The 23,078-nt window shown below is 37.7% G+C and overlaps 2 protein-coding genes across 4 annotated transcripts; one reads left to right on the forward strand and one right to left on the reverse strand.

Moving 5' to 3' along the window:
- The first annotated feature begins 437 nt into the window (after nt 1-437).
- On the forward strand, nt 438-10,493 carry foxm1 (forkhead box M1). 3 transcript variants are annotated; one of them, XM_056456075.1, is made up of 9 exons: nt 438-561; nt 1,715-2,118; nt 3,585-3,724; nt 5,434-5,616; nt 5,690-5,818; nt 5,931-5,990; nt 6,229-6,286; nt 6,361-6,536; nt 8,533-10,493. In XM_056456075.1, exons 2-9 carry the CDS (start codon nt 1,749-1,751, stop codon nt 9,295-9,297), a joined length of 1,881 nt encoding a protein of 626 aa, XP_056312050.1. In that variant the 5' UTR covers nt 438-561; nt 1,715-1,748; the 3' UTR covers nt 9,298-10,493. The 3 variants fall into 3 exon arrangements, with proteins under 3 accessions (XP_056312050.1, XP_056312053.1, XP_056312051.1); XM_056456078.1 differs by having other exon boundaries at nt 6,232-6,286; XM_056456076.1 differs by having other exon boundaries at nt 5,437-5,616.
- A 1,903-nt stretch (nt 10,494-12,396) lies between these two features.
- si:ch73-352p4.8 (cystine/glutamate transporter) lies at nt 12,397-21,584 on the reverse strand. Its single transcript, XM_056456079.1, has 13 exons — nt 21,272-21,584; nt 17,646-17,913; nt 16,347-16,473; nt 15,122-15,237; nt 14,903-15,028; nt 14,088-14,187; nt 13,966-14,010; nt 13,758-13,881; nt 13,573-13,676; nt 13,397-13,493; nt 13,052-13,201; nt 12,792-12,969; nt 12,397-12,709 (listed from the first exon to the last, which is right to left on the reverse strand). Exons 2-13 carry the CDS (start codon nt 17,890-17,892, stop codon nt 12,645-12,647), a joined length of 1,479 nt encoding a protein of 492 aa, XP_056312054.1. The 5' UTR covers nt 17,893-17,913; nt 21,272-21,584; the 3' UTR covers nt 12,397-12,644.
- Nucleotides 21,585-23,078: the final 1,494 nt, after the last annotated feature.

Consider the following 23,078-nt stretch of genomic DNA (forward strand, 5'->3'; position numbering starts at 1 on the left):
ATTAATAGCGCGGGCAGGTAAATAATTAAACAAATTACACGAATGTTGGGCGAATAAGAAAATGCTAAACTGAAAGTTCATTTCCCCCCTCCTAATTATTTAAATATTTAAATATGCAGGAATTTGTTTATACATTCATTTATTTGTTTATTTGCATATTTATTTATTTAATGTTTTTTTTTATGCAGCAATTTATTCATTTATTTATTCATTTGCGGATATATTTATTTTTAGTTTTTGCAGGTTTTGTCGTCCTGACATTTTATTTGTCAGAAGAGCCACCGATCGCCCCCTAAAGGAAAATTATTTACTGCAGTGTGCATTACTTGCAGAAATATATTACTTGTGGTGGCTCCGCCCATATGTGTTCTCCATTGGCCACAGTATGATCACGTGAGAGCGCAGCCCCGCTCTGCGCCAAAATTCAAAATCTCACTAAATGCTCACAAGAGTCCTGCGACCCGAGTCTTTTATTTACCTTCATCAACATACATTTTAACTATCAACCCTGCCAGATTAACTCAAATACAGCACCGTTTGCACGGCTGACATGATATGAAGGTTTGATCCGCTCTGTATTGTTTGATATGGGTTCATTTTTAATGCATTACGACAGGAATTTACGTGAATAGCAAGTTAGCAGGGTGGGTATGCAAATCACTAGGCCGCATGTCAGATAATAAAGCACGATCGCGTTAACTTTAATGATAAAATGTATGATTAGGATAATAACATGTCTTTAAGTGTTATTATACTACGAACAACGCGGTTGGAGATCTATGTAATAATAAATATATTATTTTACACACCTGAATTGCAGTAATGTTACGTCCTTTTGTTTCTGAATGATCTGTCATCGTCATAATAACAAGACGTCAAATTGAATGTAATCAGTTCATAACGGTATTTCATGCTTTAGAACTACAAACGTCATTTTGGAGTCGTTAGCCATGAACGTCGGTTAAACAGTTCTTTTAATCGGTATATTTCTCTGATATTTGCGATAATATTTGATATTTGTCAATAAGTAACGTGAATTTTCTATACAAACACTTGATTAATATTGTCACGCTATTATTTGTGTGGTTTATCATTGTTTCACTTCTGCGAAGCTTCCAGTGTAAGTAACAGTAGTCCATTTCACGTTTATTTAACATTATATACGCTTATATATATATATATATATATATATATATATATATATATATATTTATTTCATTTTTTATTTTTGTATACGCTTTATCATTCCAATACAACTTTACAAAAGAAATAGGTTATTTATGTTTCATTACAATTAAAATCAGATAAAGTGTACGTGTATAGTGTGGACAGTAAATATGTAGTAGTATGTAGTTTACATGCAGTTAAACAGTTCCTGAATGTACTGTATTTAGGAAAGAACAATTCAGTTCATCAGTGTAAACTGTGTCAAAGCAGCTTAACAGAGAAATTCTAGTAAACTGAAACTGTCAGTCCAGTTTTCAGAGTTGAAGTTCAGTTCAATGTGGTTTAATTTTCACTGCTGGAAGTCCAAACACTTAAAAGCAAATCCATCGATGCGCAGCTCCACAAGTCCAAAACCAAGCAAGCCAGTGGCAAGGAATAAACTTCACCAATTGACGAAAGGGAAAAAACCTCGAGAGAAACCAATTTTTTTCCTCTCAACAAACTTTGTAAACCTTACATTTTATGTCTTTTATGATATATCAAACAGGTGTTTAAACAGGCCCATTTGCTGTGAGCAAACAATGAGGGAGAGCCCAAGGAGACCCATCATCCTGAAGAGGAGGAAGCTGCCATTTCTAAAGAGTGAATCTGATCTGGGGTCTGACGAAGCTGATGGGCCTCGCTGTAAGACCACCTCGACCCCGTCCACGGCCCGCTGCTTCCCTGATGGCATCCGGGTTATGGACCACCCCACCATGCCGGACACACAGGTGGTGGTGATTCCCAAATCAGCCGATCTGCAGAGCGTCATCAGTGTCTTGACGGCCAAAGGGAAGGAGTGTGGGCCTCAGGGGCGAAACAAGTTCATCCTGCTCAGTGGAGACACCAGTTTGGAGGAGAGCAAAACCCTTGGGTGTTTTTCTACAGAACCTGGGTCTGAGCTTGGGAAAGGTGAGTTATGCGAGTTATCTCTAGTGCCAAATGGAGTCAAATAAACAAAGCAAGTCTTTCATATAATATATCTACTAAAAGATAGAAAATACTATTTCACAAACTGTATTGTAAATAAATCATATAAATATTTTCACATTAGTCAATAGTATTACTGTAATTTAAAATCAGAACAAATATAAATTTTCACAATTAAATAAACAGAATCAATGATGGGCTAAAAATCTGCTGAATTCTGCGCGCACCGATTCCGTGTGGGAAAATTAAAGGGATAGTTCACCCAAAATAAAAATGTATTCCATCTCAAGTTGTTCCAAACCTTCGTTAGTTTTTCTTCTGTTGAACACTAAAGAAGATATTTTGAAGAATGCTGAAAACCTGTAACCATTGACTTCCATATTAGGAAAAACAAATGCTGTCAAGTCAGTGGTTACAGGTTTCCAAGACTTTTGTGTTTAACAGAAGAATAAAACTCCAAAAGGTTTGAGCTCCAAAAGTCAGTGATGACAGCATTTTCATGTGTGCATGTGAACTATGCCTTTAATACAGAATACATTGTAACATTTCAGTTTAAAAGAATAGTAACCCCAAAATTAAAGTTTACTCACCCTGTAGTGAGTTTCTTTTTTTCTCATAAACTCAAAAGAAGATATTTTGAAGAATGTTGGAAACTGAAATCAATTGACATTTAAATTAGGGGGGAAATGGCATGGGATGATAACCCGTTTCAAGTTTTACTGTGGTTTTGGAAAAGTGACGGTTTTATACCAGCTAAAATTATCTGCTGTACCGTTCCTACAGTATATGTAAGGTTTTTTTATGTGTTGTAAAGAAATCTGCGGTTTTGAAACTAATGAAGCCAGCAAAAGTCAATGGTTTACTTGAATTATTTAGCATCACATGTTTACTGTTCCAAAATATTTCAAATCAAATCACTTTTATTGTCACATCACCAGCAGCACGTGTGCTATAATGAGTGAAAAGCTTAGGTGCTGGCTCCAGACAGAGCAAAATACTACAACATACAACAACATACTCCTAAAAAAAAAACACAGGACTATGTAAAATTGACAGTGTTGACAGCGATATGTACAATGAATAGGTGTACACATAGTTTGCGGCAGTATTAAGTATGTTAAATGTTTCCTAAAATAAAATATATTGAGTCCAAGTTGTTGTTGTTGTTTTTTTTACTCAAACATTTAAAAAGAACTTGTTTTACAGTGATACCGTGATATTTTTATGCAAGGATATCAAGGTTATATCAAGGTTACCACCAGAAACTTATGCCCATGCCTAGTGCTGGCAAAAGACTGCCTGTTCTTCAAAATATCTTATTTGTTTTGTTCAACAGAAGAAACTTGAAGATGTGGTGGATAAGTAGTTTACGATGTAAGTTTTGTTAGGTGATCTGTAACTTTAAAATCTTGTTTTTAAAAAAGTCTTTTCTGAAATGTCGTTTTCAGTGAAAAAGGAGTCAGAGTGCTTTCCGCTGGATGACAGTCTGACGAACATTCAGTGGCTGGGAAAAATGAGCTCAGATGGTCTCGGATCAGAGTCAAATGAAAAATGCCCCAGCAAAGACAACCCAAGTGACAGTCAACAGGTAAAAAATCCTTTAAAAATGCATTAAATAAAATGCACTCCACATGCATGTCTATGCAATGTCTATTAAAAACAATCTGGTAAAAAAAAATAAGCTTGATTAATGTTTAATCGAATTTTACTTCCTTTTTTTTTTCTTCTTCTTCATAAGAATTGGGTCTTAATATGAAAATGACAGACTGTATGTATCAGCAGGAATTCTCTAGTGGTTTATTGTATTTTTTAACATGGCAAGGATTTTAATTAAAAAGTTGCATTTTAAAAAGGTTTCATACACCGGTGATGATAATCTCCATTCACACTGATCCGTAAAATGCCACCATGCATAAGTTGCCCTGCACACATCTCAACATCCATTCATTTTCTTTTCAGCTTAACAATTTTATTAATATGGGGTCATCACAGCGGAATAAACCGCCAACTTATCCAGCTTATGTTTTACGCAGCGGATGCCCTTCCAGCTGCAACCCATCACTGGGAAACATCCACCGCGCAGCCCAAATTAGACTTTTTATTTTTTCCAAAAGAATTGGGCCTTATAATAACAGACTGTTGATATATGCAGGAATTCTCACATGCTTTAGTGTATTTTTTTTCCTGGCAAGGGTTTTGTTTAATTAAAAAACAGTTTTTCTATTGCATTTTAGAAAGGTTTCACACATCGGTGATGATGATCTTGGTTCACACATCATGTAAAATGACAAATCTATTTCTCTGTGTGGATTAACGCACACATAGGATCAACGACCAATGCATTATATAGATCATTTCAATGTGGTGATGTCATTGGCTCTTGAACATTTCCTGCATGTTATCAAACCACTTCAAAACCGTAACAAGAAGCAATTCAATCCTTTTTTTTACATTCAAACAGCCATCATAACATTATTTATCAATATCTGGACCTTTTTGGGTTCTCGAATGCTATGGAAATTAAAAATGTAAAACAGGAAATACATTAGGACCACTGTTATTGCTTACATTCCTCAAAAGGGTCTATTCTTGAATATTTTCTTCATTAATATTCCATTAGATTGAGTTGTAACGATTCAGGCCTATTGGAGCAGAATTGTAGCCCAAATAAATAACACTTTTGGTCTGGACATAGATATAAACCCTCTGTCCCTCTCCTGGGTTTTCCTTGCAAACTAATTACGAACAAGTATGAACAACGACTCTTCTGCCTGTTAACTTTTGCTGCCAGGAAGAATATTTTGATGTCATGGATCAATGATAAGCCCCCTTCCATAAAAGGATGGCATTCAATAACTCAAGAGATTATTCCCCTGGAATACTTAACATGTCTTAGCCACTCCACAACTGATACATTTAATCGCACTTTGACACCATATCTGAACAATATAAACCTTGCTTTATGAAACTCGGAATGACATAATGTCCGTATAGTCATTCATTCATGTGTATTCTGTTTTCATCAAACTTCTCACTCGTCCTGCCATATTGTAATATTCATAACATAATAGCTTATGGCTCAGGCTATATGTATATTTGAGTATATGCAGTTATGTTTTGTGTCAGGCATTTTATGTTGTGTTTGTATTTTTGTTTTGTGTATGTCTAAAAGGAAACAACAAATAAAAACATGTTCAAAAAAACGATTCAGTTGTTACAGAAATCCAGAAATTGTGTATTGTTACCCTCCTGTTTTTAAAAGATATTTCATCAAAATATTGTTGTTTTCCTCTTTAGCAGCTCAAGGGTCCAGAAAAGGAGAAGGACCCTCAATCTGAGAGACCCCCGTACTCCTACATGGCTATGATCCAGTTTGCGATCAACAGCAAGAATAACAGACACATGACCCTGAAGGAGATTTACAACTGGATCGAAGATCATTTTCCATACTTCAGAGATGTCGCCAAACCTGGTTGGAAGGTAGTGTGTAAAGCGTTTGTTTCCACAGCCTTCTAATGTAAAATGACCAATGTTTGTTTCACTATTTCATCAGAATTCCATACGTCATAACCTGTCACTGCATGACATGTTCATCCGAGAAACATCTCCTGATGGCAAGATCTCCTATTGGACCATTCGACCAGAAGCAAACCGCTGTCTCACGTTGGACCAAGTCTATAAGGTGTGTATATCTAATTTTAGTCTTGATGTGTATCACACTATGGCTTCATTATGCGTTCACAGTGCTCTTTTATATAATGTGGTCACCTCTCATTTCCCGGCTCATCCCACAGCCCTTGGGTGACCCGGTGACCCCCACTTGCCCTCAGATCACACAAGTTGGTATCCATCAAGTAAGCTACATTAATTCATCTTCTCATGGCAGAAGCACAGGGTGAAAGACAGACAGCAGCTTCTCTCCTTTTTGCAGGAATCAGTTATTTTATTTCAGGGACAGACAGAAAGATGCACAGTCAGCTTGAGATCGTCACTTGATCTTTAATCAGCTAACGGACAGACAGCGTTGGGACTTCAGTTATTGTAGATGTCAGATGGTGTACAACAATAAACTGAGTCTCTTTGTTTCTGTAGCAGCAGAAGAGAGGAGCTCCAGAGCTGAAAAAAGCCATACCTGCTTTGGGAAGCACAGGTGAGTGTTTGGACAAATCAGAGTATCAGGGTGGGAGACTGTTTTCTGATGGTCTTTTATCTCTTGCCCTTTAGAGAGGAAGATGAAGCCTCTTCTGCCTCGGACTGACTCGTACCTGGTTCCCATTCAGCTTCCTCTGGGTCAGTCACTGTTCCTGCCCTCCTCCAGTCCTGTGTCTTTCTCCACTCCTCAACAAGCTCAGAACTCCTCCACTCCCAGCTCCAGCAAGAGGGTCCGCATCGCCCCAAAGGTAAAGCCCACATGTTTATATCTCACCAAAGCTGGTTCTCGTTCACCAAATCATTAATTGTAAATGACTTGTAAATCAATAATTGTAAATGTATATACTCAAAAATAATTTGAAATCGATGGACTGAGGTATTTTTATTCCGAATCAAGGTGAAATTACAATCTTTATTTTAACAAAAAATCATACTCAGTTTATCCAGAAGTGCAGCTGTAGAACATCTCAGAGAAAATGAGGAAATATAGGTCATTTTTTGTTCCTTTTTAGATGCTTGCGTGCTGTTTGGAGCATTGGGATCATGAGATAAGAGCCTAATTCAACCTAAACTGACAACTTGTTTTGCCTTTAGCTTGTTATTATCCTGCAACTTATATTCTGACTTGTTTTGAGTGCAGGTCAGAATTATTAGCCCCCCCTTTGAATTTTTTTCTTTTCTTTTTTTTTATATTTCCAAAATAATGTTTAATAGGGCAAGGAAATTTTCACAGTATGTCTGATAATATTTTTTCTTCTGGAGAAAGTCTTATTTGTTTTATTTCGGCTTGAATAGAAGCAATTTTAAGGTCAAAATTATTAGCCCCTTTAAGCTATATTTTTTTCAATAGTTTACAGAACAAACCATCATTAAACAATAACTTGCCTAATTACCCTAACCTGCCTAGTTAACCTAATTAACCTAGTTAAACCTTTAAATGTCACTTTAAGCTGTATAGAAGTGTCTTGAAAAATAACTAGTCAAATATTATTTACTGTCATCATGACAAAGATAAAATAAATCAGTTATTAGAGACTATTGTTTAGAAATGTGTTGGAAAAAATCTTCTCTGTGTTAAACAGAAATTGGGGAAAAAAATAAACAAGGGGGCTAATAATACAGGGGGGCTAATAATTCTGACTTCAACTGTACATTGCTTTAGTTTCCCAGTGATGGGTTACAGCTGGAAGGGGATCCGCTGGATAAGTTGGCGGTTCAGTCCACTGTGGCGGCCCCAGATTAATAAAGGGACTAAGCCGAAAAGAAAATGAATAAATGAACATTGCTTCCGTTTGAATTAGAAGGAATCTCCGAAAGGGATGTTTAATGAAATTGTCTCTTTCTCTTTTCTGTTATACCACCTGAAGTATCACAGTACCAAGTAGTATTGTGATACTGTTATTCATAACTCAAATTATAAAGAAAATTGTTAGAAATACTATATTTTTTGTAATAGGCCTACTTGAATTGAATTCATAATTCCCATATTATTGAAAAATTATTTGCAAGTCACTTCATGTTAAGTTTATTCATTTTGTTTATTTGGCAGATAACTGACTAACAAAAATACATTAAAATAAAGATACAAATCATGCCAAATGAAATTTGTTACAAAAACAGCAGCTTTCCAACAAAAGTAGGCTATATGAGGTGGTCAAAAATTGTTTCAGTGTTTCCTGTTCCTATTTTTTGTTTCTCACCTATTGTTTTTTTTTTTTCAGTCTTATCAGGTAACAATCCAAAGTATTTCCAAATTCAACTCTGTGAGTCGTTCTTTTAAAGAGATTGTCGCAGTTGTAGTTACTAAATCATATTGACAGGAACACAAATGAACCGATTTAGATGTGCGTTCGAACTGAAGCGTTAGAAAACGTGCAGTAGGCTACCATAAAGGCTGTGAATTCTACACAGTTCTTAAAGGGCTCCACAGACTATTCAAATAAAATGGTCTATTGTTGCACAAAAGTGTAAGCATTTCAGTGACTTTTGCACATACAGGATTATCTATTATAGATTGACCATTAATGACGATACTACCATTTACAAACTACAGTGGCAACACCAGTATTTTGGTGCCATAGTATCACGATACGACCATAGTACTGGTAAACCGTGCAACCCTAACAGGCAGTGCACAAAATACTCAGGAACATTAGAAAACCATTCAAAAATGGCTAACGCAAATAAACATGTTTGTGTGATTGTAGTCTTGAGATGAGTTTGACGCTTGTGTGTTTTGTGAAGGTCTCTAAGAGTGACGTGAGCTCGGTGTTGCTGTGCAAACCTGCATCTCAAGAGATAAAGGAGGAGCCTGTGTTTCAGCCTGTGACCTCATCTGAAGCCCCGCCCCCAAAAAGCAGACGACCAGACAACAGCAGCTCCCGTCGCAAACAGCGCCTGGTCCTCCCAGCCACCGAAGAGCCTGTCCTGCTCTACCCTGACAGCACTCTCTTCGACTCGGGCGTAATCTCCGACATCTCCACTTCCCAAGACACTCGAGAAGCAGACCCCAAACCCGAACTCGACAGCCCAAACCGAGAATACTCTTTTAAAACGCCCATTAAGAGCAGCCACCCTTCCTCATCCACGCCCAGCAAGCTTCCCACTGTGACCCTGGAGCCCTGGAGGATCACGCCTGTCGGGAAAGGAGGCATTCTAGACTTCAGTCCCATCCGTACGCCAACTGGACCACAAGTCACGCCACAACGAAATCAACACACCTCTCTCAGTTTCACCAGCACACCCTTTAAAGAGCTCCCGCTTTTCAGCTCCCCTCGAGAGCTGCTCACTTGCTCCCGCTCCTCTCCCAAACGCTCTGCTCCTGCTTGCTCGCGGGAGTTATTGCAAGTCGGTGCTGCAAATCGATCTCTCACCGAAGGTTTCGTTTTGGACACCATGAACGACAGCCTCAGCAAAATACTAGTAGATATCAGCTTCTCCGGCCTGGAGGACGACGATCTCGGAATGGGAAACATCAGCTGGTCTCAGTTTATCCCGGAACTGAAGTAACTTAATTTTCCAAGCTGCTTACACTTTCTTCACTGCCTTTGATTCTTATTTACTTGCTATCGATCTCTACTATTTTATATAAGTATTTCTGATATCTGTTGATTTTTCACTGCCTTTTACTGTTTTGGACGTTTAGCATCGCTTTATTTTGCGAGGAAAACTGTTAGTGACGAATGTACTTAGAGCGAATTAATTTGCACAAGTTGTAATATATAAATATGAGTGTGTGTGTGTGTGAGAGAGAGAGAGAGAGTGTGTGTGTGTGTATTTGGAAGTGGACATGCAGAATTACCAGATTATTTACACTACCCAATTTTACAGTATTTCTGGTTTAACATGGCTTATAACTTAGTTTAGCTGGATAGACTGATGGTGAAAGAGATTTTAAAGAGAATTTGGGACTGTAAAACAAACCCATTGCTTCTCCTATGGTGATGATACATGGGGCAACTTTGAGAGATGTTGCTTGGCTATAGAACGAGCAACAATATTGTATTAGTGGCCCATTGACCTAAATAGTTGCCCCTTGTCTCACATAGTGGCCCATTTATAACTACATTTCCCAAAGTTTCCCACCAACGTTGCTTCAAAGGTTGCACCATGTAACCTCGGCTTTAGAATTAAGGGTTGCTAGTTAATTGGTTGACGTCTTGCACTTTTTTTATACTGTTCAAGAAATTGGCATCCATCTGGAGTGTATTGAACTGTTTAACATCCCATAATGTGTTTTTTATGGTTGAAAGTGTTGGAATAGTGACTCCTCTCTGCTGCTTTTCTGCGTTCATGTCTTTGCTATTAAGAATTTTAGCGTTCTAGATGTTGGATATGACCAAGATGAGCAACGAAAGACAACTTTTAATGTTTATTTGCATGTGTAGAGTGATCAGTGAGCATGCACAGAGTTCACTGTTGCTTAAAAGACTACCATCAACATGTTAATTCATCATACACTCTATATTACTCCAATGTAAAAAAGAAAAACAGCAAGGTGTCTTAAAAATTGACATATTTGACAGATGTGGGATGATGTGATGGCTTGCTCGCATATAAGCATTAGAAATGAAATCCTATATGCCAAAATAGTACATTCATGCACAGAAAAAATTTTCAGAAAGACTTTTTCAGTATATCAAGAGCTTCTCTGAATTTTGTTATCTACTTGTCATTTCACACAACAATAAAACAGGCTTTAACCAGGAACTCCAATCGTCATTTCCAACAAAGCTTACATTTTGGTTTTTCTGTGTATGTATTTTTTTTTTCCAGAATAAGGGGGATCTTACTTTATAAATACACATTTGTGAATTATTATAAAGTTCATCATGTAAAGTGATCATATCTTTGATGACTTTGATTTAGGGCTGGGCCGGTTACCTATATTATATTGAAATACGTAGAGATGTTTTCGGCCACTTAATTTATCAGCTAAAAATGTTATGCCATTTAATGGACCCTCTCATTTTTGTGGCTTCAGTCATTCTTGAGATTCTCTTTTAAATCTGGAAGCATTAACAACTTGCATCGAAATATATATCATTATCGCTATAAATATGGGAAATAATGATCAAGATTGCATGTTTGCCATGTAGCCCAGCCCTACTTGGATTCAAATGTTGATTATTTTACAATGGCATCAGATTCCAGACTCTTAACTAGTTGTATGTGCAACTAGTTCTATCAGCCAGATATTGTCCTATCTTAACTAATCATACATCAGCTTACGTATTCGGATGATTTATAAATCTTCTTTTCCAAAAATGGACCCATACGGACGATTTTTTGGGATTTCATAACTTATTAATTATGCACCCAAACAATGATTTTTGCTGGTTGTTCAAACTACTTATTTAAAATGAGCCGAATCAACACAATTCTTCAGGGTTTTTGGGAGACAACTTAATTGTTTTGTGTTTAATCCACTTAAATTTGCAAAAAAAGAAAAAAAGAATTAAGTTATTTTAAAGGGCACCTATGATGTAAACCAACTTTTGTAAGCAGTTTGAACTAAGTATAGTGTCCACAGTCATATTGGAGTGATATAAACACAACAAGTCTCTCTTTTTTTAATTTACTGATGATAAAACAGGCCCAAATCCCAGTGATTTTGAGGCCCACCACAACGTCATGTATGAGAGTGGTTTTCCTCACCTACCAAATTGATTAACAGGCGCCATGTTTCTATAATAACATGTATACACAGCTCCACCGAACATTTTTTTTGCAAATAAACTGATTATAATATCTGTTCCAATGCTTTGTGGTTTTTATAAGTTTAAAACCTTTTTAAAACTGCCTGTTTGTAATAAAGACAGTAAAATCACTATGTAATTCTTAACCGCTATAATCACCACAACCACATGGTGTCAGTAAACACTAATATATATATATATATATATATATATATATATATATATATATATATATATATATATATATATATATATATATATATATATATATATATGTATATATGTATGTATGTGTGTGTGTGTGTGTGTGTGTGTACAGCAAACAGCATTTGACACTCATCATATCAGAAAGGCTTGAAAATCCACCTCAAATACATGAAATAAACTTACTTGGTATTTTTGAGCATGTTCTCCCTGCGTTCGCCTGGGTGTCCTCTGGGTGTTCCGGTTTCCCCCACAAGTCCAAAGACATGCAGTACAGGTCAATTGGGTAGGCTAAATTGTCCGTAGTGTATGTGTGTGAATGAGGGTGTATGGTTGTTTCCCAGTGATGGGTAGCAGCTGGAAGGGCATCCACTGTATAAAGCATATGCTGGATGAGTTGGCGGTTCATTCCGCTGTGGCGACCCCACATAAAGGAAAGAAAATGAATGGTATTTTTGACTAATAAGCTGTATTTCAGCTTCGTCCATGTCTGTCACTGACTGCTGTTTATCTGATGTAACGCAGGAGAACCAGGTATGGGCGTTGGGTGGAGAAAAGCAGCTCATTTGCATTTAAAGCCGCAGGCTATACTGTACTCAGACACCAAAATGGGAAGATTCTAGAGGCTATAATAATAATCTGATGGATATTTTGAGCTGAAACTTTACACACACATTCTGGAGATGCCAAAGTCTTATCTTACACCTTGTAAAAGTGGTAAAATAGGAGCCCTTTAATCGATTTGTGTTGGTACACATAAAGGAATTGTGTGGAGCTCAGCATTTTTTACAGGTCGTTCTAGTTATAACAGACTTCATTACACTGATGCTTTTGGATTCTCAATATTTGTTTTTTCATCTTCCCAATATTATCACCATTACAAAAACTCACAAGCACCAATAAAATGTAAAAGTGTGATGCCTTTTGCAGTTGTTTGGTATCATGTTTGGTTGATCAGTAGGTCTGAACTTCCTGCTGCGCAACTTCCAGGAGAATCTGCAGCTTTTCACTGACATAATCTGCACATAATAAGATGGAGGTGAGTATTTGTGCTCATTTTGTTTGTCAGTTCTTAAAGTTAACCTTGTATGCATGACTTACTGAAGGCTTTTTTCCAGCGTTCGGGTATGCATGATTTCTTGACCGTCAGGTAATACACTGGGACTCCAGAGACAGTGAGGGCGCAGCTGCCGCCGGTGTTCCAAGGGTCGGAATACAAGGAGAGCCCAACAATGAAGAAACATACTATGGTAAAGACCACTGCCACTGCTATAGGGACCTGAACACAGTCAACACAATGTTTATTTAACATTGAATGACACATATATATGTTTGTCAGTGGATCATGCATTTGATTGAACCTTGAAAGGTCTGGGATGTTCTGGAAATCTGTAGCGGTGGATGATCAACCCTAAAGTCGCCAGCGCAATGAAGAGCCAACGGGAGAATGAGGCAAAGTTGATGAGCTGAAAGATTTCTCCTCTCCCCATCATGACAATCACCAGAGGATACTGAAACAGCAGGTGAAAGAGGGAGCTTGTTTAATAATGATTTTGGAAAACGTCACTTTTTTGTCATACTAAATGCTAAATACTACCTAAAATGCATTATTAGAAGGTTAAAATAATGACTGAATTATTAAATTCTTAACTGAAAATAAGAATATAATTCATGCATCTAAAAAAATAGACATTATTAGACTGTACCAGAAACAGCACGGCTGGCAGTGGTGTTTGTCTGCGAATATGGATCATGGAGAAGATCGCCGGTAAATGACCCTCTCTGGCTCCCACAAACAACATCCTGCATACACAGAGTCATAAGACATCACTTTTAACCTGTCAGAGTTATTACAAACCAACTTAGATCTCTTAAATCCCACCTTGGTGACCCAAAAAAACCTCCATTCAGAGCTCCAAGGCAGGAAAGAGCCACTAATACTGGTATTGCAGGAGCGATACCTTGAAGAGCCCGGTTTGCAAATGTCTGCGATGCATTAAAGACAGCAAAATCATGATATTTATTCTCAATTTAAACCTATTTAAAGTGCAATCCAGCAGTACTCACCACTGCCACAGCATCTGACACCAGCAACTCATTTGCGGTCATCATTGTGTAATAAGCCACATTGACCAGCACGTAAAACACTGTAACAGTCACCATGGAGAACGTGATGGCCAATGGGATGGTCCTGAGAACAATATATGAAATATTAAAAATAATGACAAGTGTTTAAAGAAGATAACAATGTTGTAATGCATAGAGGACTGATTACCTGTTGGGGTTAATTACCTCTTCGGTTATAAAATTTAAATAAAACCTGCAAGCAAAAACAAACACATGTAATTTATTTTAGTCGTTTGATTTCTCAGTATATTTGACTGTGGTAATACTCACCATCCACCGTATGCATAAAGACCTGAGTAAAAGGCCAGGGGTAGTTTAGTCAGAGATACAGAATCAGATTCAAAGGCATTCTGGAAATTTTTGGTGTTCCCTGAAAGCAGAAATAAAATATGAATATAAAATATCACAACAATTCCCCACCTCTGTTCTCATATTTGGATTCATTTCAATGTGCAATGTTTATATTATGGGAACCAAACCTTGGAAATGTTTCAAGACTGTCAAAATACACCTCATTTAGTTTTGATTAAGATTTTTTTTAACCATCACAGTAATTAATTTTACAAATTAATTAAAAAAAAATTACAAATTAATAAAAAAAAAAAAAAAAAATATTGAATTTTTTTAATTAAACTTTTAATTCAAATTAATTTAATGTATAAAATCAATGTTTTTTTTATAATTAGTTTTTAGGGGTTTTCACCTTTATTCAATAGGACAGTAGAGAGAATTGACAGGAAAGCATGGGGAGCAGAGAGAGGGGAAGGATCGGCATAGGACTGCAAGGCGGAATCGAACTCGGGTCGCCGTGAGTGGGTCTAACCACTACACCACTGGCGCTGACTAAAATCTATGTTTTTAATTAAACAGGGATCATTGGTGAATTCTTTTTGACCCTAAATCCCATTTGTCACCATTAAATAGTGAATTACTTAATAAATACACATTTATGCTATGGGTATGGGTAGGATCGAAAAGTGGACAGGCCAGATTGACCATCAGGCCACCGGGAAATGTCCCGGTGCTCCCTATAGCCAGTCCGCCCCTTGCTGTATGTATGTAGCCTAGTGCAGTGTGTGACTGACCGTTGGCCAGAGCCATGATTCCAGGGATGATGATCAGAACCAGAGCAAACATCTTGATGAAGGTCAGCGAGACTTGCGTACGAGCAGCTAAAGACACACTCCAGCAGTTCACCGCCACCACAAATGCTAGGAAGAATACACAGTTTTAATACCAAGATTAAAACTTCAAGATTCAGTTGACTGTTAACTAGAAATGAATTGTATAGAAACGTCACTCACTGACTGCCAGCATGCTGACCATTTTGACCAGAACTGTCGGAGCGACACACGGCATGAAAAATGGCTCCACCACATAACGGCCGAATGCCAGAGACACATACGAGGCCACTGCAGGTCTGAAATTACAAGTAAAGGGAGAAAACACTGCACTTGTCAATTTCCTGGCTTTTAATTAAGAGGTTTTAATGTCTAATGGAAGGAAAGCTTTTTAAATACCCTTTTAAGTTCACTGAAAAAAATGATTCACTGGATTTACTACATTTATTTAAGGTAAATGGGTTGCAAACAATTTATTTGGGCTGAATTTAAACAAACAAATAAATTTAGTAATGTCCAGAACTTAATTTGTTTGTTTAAATTCAGCCCAAATAAATTGTTTGCAACGACTTACCTTAAATAAATGTAGTAAATCCAGTGAATCATTTCAGTGTTTTTCTTTTGTCACATTTCATCAGTTTGTGTTTGCAGACTTTGATTACAATATATATATTATTATATATAATATTCTTTGGTGTATTTCCAATGAGATTTAATTGTTCATATATATTGGCTGATTATATACAACATTTTATTCTAAATTAAAATAGTTTTTGGCTGTTTGCATTATTTTTTGATTCCCGATATTCCCACTGTAGAAAAAAGAAACATGACTTCATCCGTTGTTCAGATTTTTGGGCTAAAAATGGATGCATATTTAATACGACATGCTCCATTTGCATGTTTAAACATTTATTCATTCGTTTTCCTTTGTGTTTATTTCAGAGGTCACCACAGCAGAATGAACTGCCGACAATTCCAGTATGTTTTACACAGCGGATGCCCTTCCAACCACAACCCGATATTAGGAAACATCCATACACTCATCTACCCACACTCATACACTACGGCCAGTTTCCCTATAGCGCATGTGTTTGGACTGTGGGGGAAACCGGAGCAACCAGAGGACACCCACACCAACACGGGGAGAACATGCAAACTCCACACAGAAATGCCAACTTGCCCAGCCTGGGCTCAAACCAGCGACCTTCTTGCTATGAGGCGACGGTGCTAACCACTGAGCCACCGTGCCGCCAGTTTAAACATAATATTTTATTAAAATTGCATAGTTGAATACAAAAATGTTCCCAATTCCTAATGTATTCAATCCACCGTTGAAGTATGTTGTTATAACAAGTAGTAGGAATCACAATAAGCAAAGAAAGGACACACACACATACACACACACCTAATGAATATGTACTCAGTCCACAGTCGCAGGAAGGCAGGCAGCGGCCCAAGAGTCTCCAGCAGGTATGTGTAATGTCCACCTGATTTAGTAAAGCTCGTACCAAGCTCAGCATAACACAAAGCTCCTGAAGAGAATGTAAAAAAACAATTAAAACTGCGAACAAATCATTATTATTCAGTCAATTATTAACAGATTCAAAATATCTTCTTTTATATTCGAGTGAAATAAGAAACTATGACAGGTTTGGATGCACTTGAGGGTGAGTAAATGGTCTACTGTATCACATTAAAGCTTATCGTTTAGACAGGTCTTGGATTTTGAACTCCAGTTTATACCTGTCCAAAAGTGTAACCTAAAGTAATCCATTGACTATAAGCTGAAACAGAGGTTGGCTTTGAGTATAGCTGGAAATGTTTTACAGTGTAAGATTTCATCATGTCTTTAAAAGGTTTTCCACCAATGTTGCTTTATTTTGATCAACAATTCAGTAGGAATAGTGATATATATGTTTGCATGTACTGTATATTCAGTTTTCCAAGTCATATAATTCTCCCAAAATAATTGTAATATGCTAATTTGGTGTGGCACGGTGGCTCAGCGGTTAGCACTGTCGCCTCACAGCAAGAAGGTTGCTGGTTCGAGTCCCAGCAGGCATTTCTGTGTGTAGTTTGCATGTTCTCTCCGTGTTGGTGTATACAAAATATGCCTTAGTGTATGAATGCAGGGGCGACGCAGTGGCGCAGTAGGTAGTGTTGTCGCCTCACAGCAAGAAGGTCGCTGGTTTGAGCCTCGGCTGGGTCAGTTGGCGTTTCTGTATGGAGTTTCGCATGTTCTCCCTGCGTTCGCGTGGGTTTCCTCCACAGTCCAAAGACATGCGGTACAGGTGAATTGGGTAGGCTAAATTGTCCGTAGTGTATGTGTGTGTGAATAAGTGTGTATGTGTTTCCCAGTGATGGGTTGCAGTTGGAAGGGCATCCGCTGCATAAAACAAATGCTGGATAAGTTGATGGTTCATTCAGCTGTGGGGACCCCAGAATAATAAAGGGACTAAGCCGAAAAGAAAATGAATGAATGAATGCATGTGTGAATGTGAGGGTGTTTGGGTGTTTCCCAGTACTGGGTTGCAGCTGGAAGGGCATCGGCTGTGTAAAACATATACTAGAATAGTTTGCGGTTCACTTCTCATAAATAAGGGACTAAACCGAAGGAAAATGAATGAATGAATGAATGAATGAATGTTGATCTGGTGTTTCTTTTAGTGTTTCTTCAACAGCAATTGAACTGAATGTTCCTCACCACAAGTGGACAGGACGCCACACAGAGCCCAGACCAGCAGGGACAGTCCCACACTGCCCGAGTTCATCAGGACTCCTTTGGGTGCGATGAAGATGCCGCTGCCCACCACAGTGCCGATGATGAAGGAAATGGCTGGCAGCAAGCCGATCCTCCTCCTCAGGTGAACTGCATTATCTTTCACAGTTTTCTCGCCTCCACCATCAGTGCACACTTGATCAGTGTTAGTTGCTCTTCTAGACACCTCCATCTCTCGATGACCAATTCAGATCTTCAAGATGCGTTAAAATACAATAGATGAGCTTCAAAGAGTTTATTGAACATGCACACAGACATGACCTATATACTATATAACTGGAGATTAACTGTTTATGAATAATAAATTTAACTGTTCAAAGCTATTAGTTACTAGATAATTAAAGTAATTATTGGCTAAGAAAGTGATGGTGACTAATAACCTTCACTTTTCTGAATTTGATTGTAATGTAATGTTTTGTAATAAAGTTCCTGCAATAATATTCATTTTGTAACAATAATTATCAGAATCAGAGCTTTATTGCCAGGTATGTTCACACATACGAGGAATTTGTTTTCGTGACAGAGCTTCTACAGTGCAACAGGATTACAGAGACAGGACAAAAAACAGATAATAAATATATTTTAAAAATAGAAGTAGTGAAAGCAAATATACAAATTGACAAGTGTATGTACAGGTATTTTACTATATACTGTGTTATATGTGCAGCTGTTATGTGCAAATTGGCATGTAAAGTGTGTTGTTAAATAAGTGTATACGTGTATAAAAGTGTATAGCAAGTAGTGATGTTGGTTCCACAATTATTATCATCAAGTGTTCATGAGATGGATTGCCTGAGGGAAGAAACTGTTTCTGTGTCGGGCTGTTCTGGTGCGCAGTGCTCTGTAGCGTCGACCAGAAGGAAAAAGTTCAAAGAGGCAGTGTGCTGGGTGTGAGGGGTCCAGAGTGATTTTGGCAGCCCTTTTACTCGCTCTGAATAAGTACAGTTCTTGGAGAGTAGGGAGGGTTGTTTACATGGACACCAATAATTCGATTTTAATGCGATTAATACAATACTCTGATTAAGAGTGACCATGTGTAACCCCGCCTGTCCTACGCCACCCAACCCGCTCAGCTGGTATCGAACTGGCGACCTTACGCATGGGAGTCGGGTGCTCTACCAAGGAGGCTAAAGACCATGGCCTCTAGCGTCTCTCAGTAGAGCACCTTTAGAGGTCAGAGGAGTGAGGTTTACCTGCACAGCACTTACTAGCTGGCCTCCGTTACACTCAACCCCCTAAACCTCACTCCCATCCTAGTCACGGCACCAATGTGACTGTGTATGCGCCGGGATGCTGAAGAATGCTGCGAGTCAGGTAGGTATGGTCACTCAAGCTCCTTTTATTGTCCTGAGACAAACACAGCACCTAAGGTTTAGTTCGTTTGCAGCTCTGATGATATTAGTGTCAGCAGAGAGGCTTCTCAGGACTGCAGATGATACTCAATTATATATTTCAACTAAACCTGACGAGATGTCTGAACTATCTAAGCTAACTGAGTGTATTAAAGATGTTAAAGACTGGATGACCAACAATTTTCTTCTCTTAAACTCAGACAAAACAGAATTATTACTTATTGGGCCTAAATCCTGTACACAGCAGATCTCACAACTCGATTTACAATTGGAGGGATACACACATACACGACACTCTTTGCACCTACCAAGTCAGTGCAGACCATAGACACCTGCATCGGGAAATGCTGAGGTTTTTTTTCTTCCATTCAGCCTGCTATGATCTTCCATTAAAACAACACTTCCAGCAGTTCATAGTTGCATCCAATACCTTGTTTGTCACGGGGGGCATGCCCGAATGAAAGTGAAAGTGCCAAACCGCAGTTAAAGTCGACAAATTAATAATGAAACAAAACTCTGGAGGAAATGCGGATAGCGCGGTGACGCAATGACGTTAATCGAATTATCTGCTATAATATGTAAAACGAGATCATGAAAGAAACATTCAAAAAGCAACCCATGTAAACACCTTAGTCTGATTAATGTCTTAATTAGATTAAGGCAAATAATTCGATTACTGATGTCCATGTAAACGTAGTCAGTGATTCTGACTTCAACTGTTTATCCATACACACACACACAGTGCTTAGCATAATTGAGTACACCCCATTTTGAAAATGAATATTTTTATCCATTTCTCGGTGAATATAGGAAAAGTATTTTGGTTCATTTAAACAAAACAGATTTATTAAGCAGAGATATTTATCAAAATTATATTTTATTCAGCAAACATATTCAAAAATTGAAAGATAATACAAAGTCAAGCAAAGTATTGCAGGGGATTTAATCATTCTGACTTCGACTGTACATTTTTTTTATGGAAAAGAGGCTAAAAAGCTTCTTTCACATTAAAATCGGTGCAGTCTTTTAGTCTAATAGGGTCTTGTTTTGTTTTCTTTAGTTTTATTAGAGGCTTTTCATGCATTGGCAATAAAAAAACAGTTAATACATGATGGAAATACTTACATAGACTTTCTTTAACAACATTCCATGTGATGATTTTAAAGGGTTTTTACTTTCGAGTGTGTTCTGAACAAAATTTAAACTTAGACAAACGTCAAACTGAAATGTTTCAGAATAAAAAAGAAAAATAATATGCTAAAGTGTTATAATATAAAGTATTGCAGCGCTTGAGTGAACGTTCTGTTAATGAAACTAGAAGAACATTTGTGAAACTTGTCAGAACATTAGCCAAATGTGTTGAGAACATTCCCTGTTAGCTAGGAACTCATAAACAAACAAGACATGTTCAATATTTATAGAAAGTGACTGCATTTTCAGTGCAGATTTTTCAAAGTTACACCAACCATATAGTCAGATTGGTAAACAATGCAACTGCGCATAAATGCCTGCATGTAAAAGGAGAGTTCACCCAATATTAAAATGTACTCAATGTTTACTCAAACCTTTCTTTTTTTCTGATGACCCTAAAAGAAGATATTTTAAAGAAAGCTGGAAACTGTTTGCCGTTGACTTTCATAGAGAAAAAAACACATTCTTTAATGTGCTATAAAAGAAACAAAGGTAACACTTTATAATAATTATCTATTATTCAATGTTATTTGATGCATTTATTTACATTAACTAAGTATAAATGATCTTGTAAAGCATTTATTAATCATCGTTCAACATCAACTAATGCATAATTAAAACCCAAAGTTGTGTTTGTTAACATTAGCTAATGCATGATGAGTTAATATGAATGCTAATGTTCACAAAGATGAATTAATACTGTAATAAATGTGTTACTAATAGTTTGTTCATGTTAGTAAATACATTAACTAATGAACCATCATTTTAAAGTGTTACCGAAACAAGGTTTGTGACAACAGGAGTGTGAATAAATGACAGAATGTTCATTTTTGGGTGAACTAACCCTTAAAGTACAAATATAAAACCTATCAATCTTATTTTCTTCTACTCACCAGTTAGTATAATCAAAAAGCACTATGATTTTCCTCTCCTGCTCTTTATGCTGCTTGTTTTGCTCCTTTTTTCCCCATGTAGAGTATCCCTGGAAACTAGAAACCAGAAACTCACCGTGCAGTTCAGAGCTCAGGCAAGGAACAAAGCCAGCAGTCTTCTCCAGATTCATCAACACACGCAATTAAAGCCTTTTAGACGGGGGAAAGCCATGTGTCATTGTGTGCTGCATGTGTTTAGCTTCATGTGCACAGCAGGACGCAGGAATCCACCATGAGGACCTCCTCTTGTTGTTGAAGCAGCAGCGGAGTTCACTTTTCTTCTCAACATCAACTTTACATCAACAACTTAAAGGGAATGCATACAGTATTTGAGAGCTAATGCTGTTAAGTCTACCGTGCAGATTACCGAAAGCTCTTTCATAGTGTTGGTTTGAGTGTGTGTGTGTGTGTGAGGGGTCAAACTCAGAGCTCAACAGTAAACAGTTATTGGCAAGGGGCCCGCAAACTTTCTCTCTCTCTCTCTCTCTCTCTCTCTCTCTCTCTCTCTCTCTCTCTCTCTCTCTCTCTCTCTCTCTCTCTCTCTCTCTTTCTCTCTCTTTTCTTGTTCTGTATCTGGCTGTCAGTTTCTTTCAAACCCATAAAGACCCCTGCTATGTTTTTGGTCTACTTTTGTACATTGTGTGTGTGTTGAGGGAAATGAGTTTTGTTTTAGTTATGTGTAGAGGCATGTAAGAAGCCATTCCTGCTGAAAGCAAAACAAAGTTGTAACATCTGCCTCGTCTTTTTTTTTCTGAACATGTTTACGCAGCTGAAAGTGAACCCGAAACACATCCAGGGCTGACAGTATTCATATAAACGTCCTTTGGATGATCTTGTGCTTGGAGTGAATCTAATTAAATAAATGAATCAATCAGATTTAATCATAAATTAAAAGTAAATAGAATATTTAAATCTAATATACAGTTAGCTGTATATACTTTTAAAATATCTATTTTTAATTGTTATATAATTATAATTTGCGTATAATTTTTCATTCATTCATTCATTTTCTTTTCGGCTTAGTCCCTTTATTTATCCGGGATTCGCCACAGCAGAATGAACTGCCAGCATATGTTTTACGCATCGGATGTCATTCAAGCTGCAACCCAGTACTGGGAAACACCCATACACACTCATTCACACTCATACACTACGACCAATTTATTTAATTCAATTCACCTATAGCGCATGTGTTTGGACTGCGGGCAAAACCGAAGCACCCGGAGGAAACCCACGCCAACACGGGGAGAACATGCAAACTCCACACAGAAATGCCAATTGGCCCGGCTGAGACTCGAATCAGTGACCTTCTTGCTGTAAGGCTTCTTACTTCTTGCTTCTTACTGAGCCACTGTGTCGCCCCAAACTTACATATTGAATTTTATTGAACTTGGTGCATTTGTAGTACTTTAACTTTTGTGTAATGGGGTCTCTAACAAGGTCTCCCAAAACATACTTAAGTACCTGAGCTATGTTGTTGGGGCTAATACCCCTGGTAGGGTCTCCCAAGGCAAAAAGGTCTTATGTGACAGGTCAGACTAAGTGCGGTTCAAAAACCCCTTATCAATATAACAACAGCAAGGACCGTGGCGTCGCCCGGTATGGAAACCCATGCCAACGCGGGAAGAACATGCAAACAGAAACACCAACTGACCCAGCCGAGGCTCGAACCAGAAACTTTCTTGCTGTGAGGCGACAGCACTACCTACTGCACCACTGCTCCGCCATGTTTTATTTTCAATTAGTACAATTAATTCTTATTTATAAAGTGACTTCTTGACAGCATTACCAAACAGAAATACGCAATGCCCTGCATATATACCTATTTTACTATTTAAACCTTTAAACAGCATATTTTATGTTAGCATATTTAACTATTTTAA

The sequence above is a fragment of the Danio aesculapii genome, chromosome 4, assembly GCF_903798145.1.
Source record: "Danio aesculapii chromosome 4, fDanAes4.1, whole genome shotgun sequence".
Taxonomy (NCBI): domain Eukaryota; kingdom Metazoa; phylum Chordata; class Actinopteri; order Cypriniformes; family Danionidae; genus Danio; species Danio aesculapii.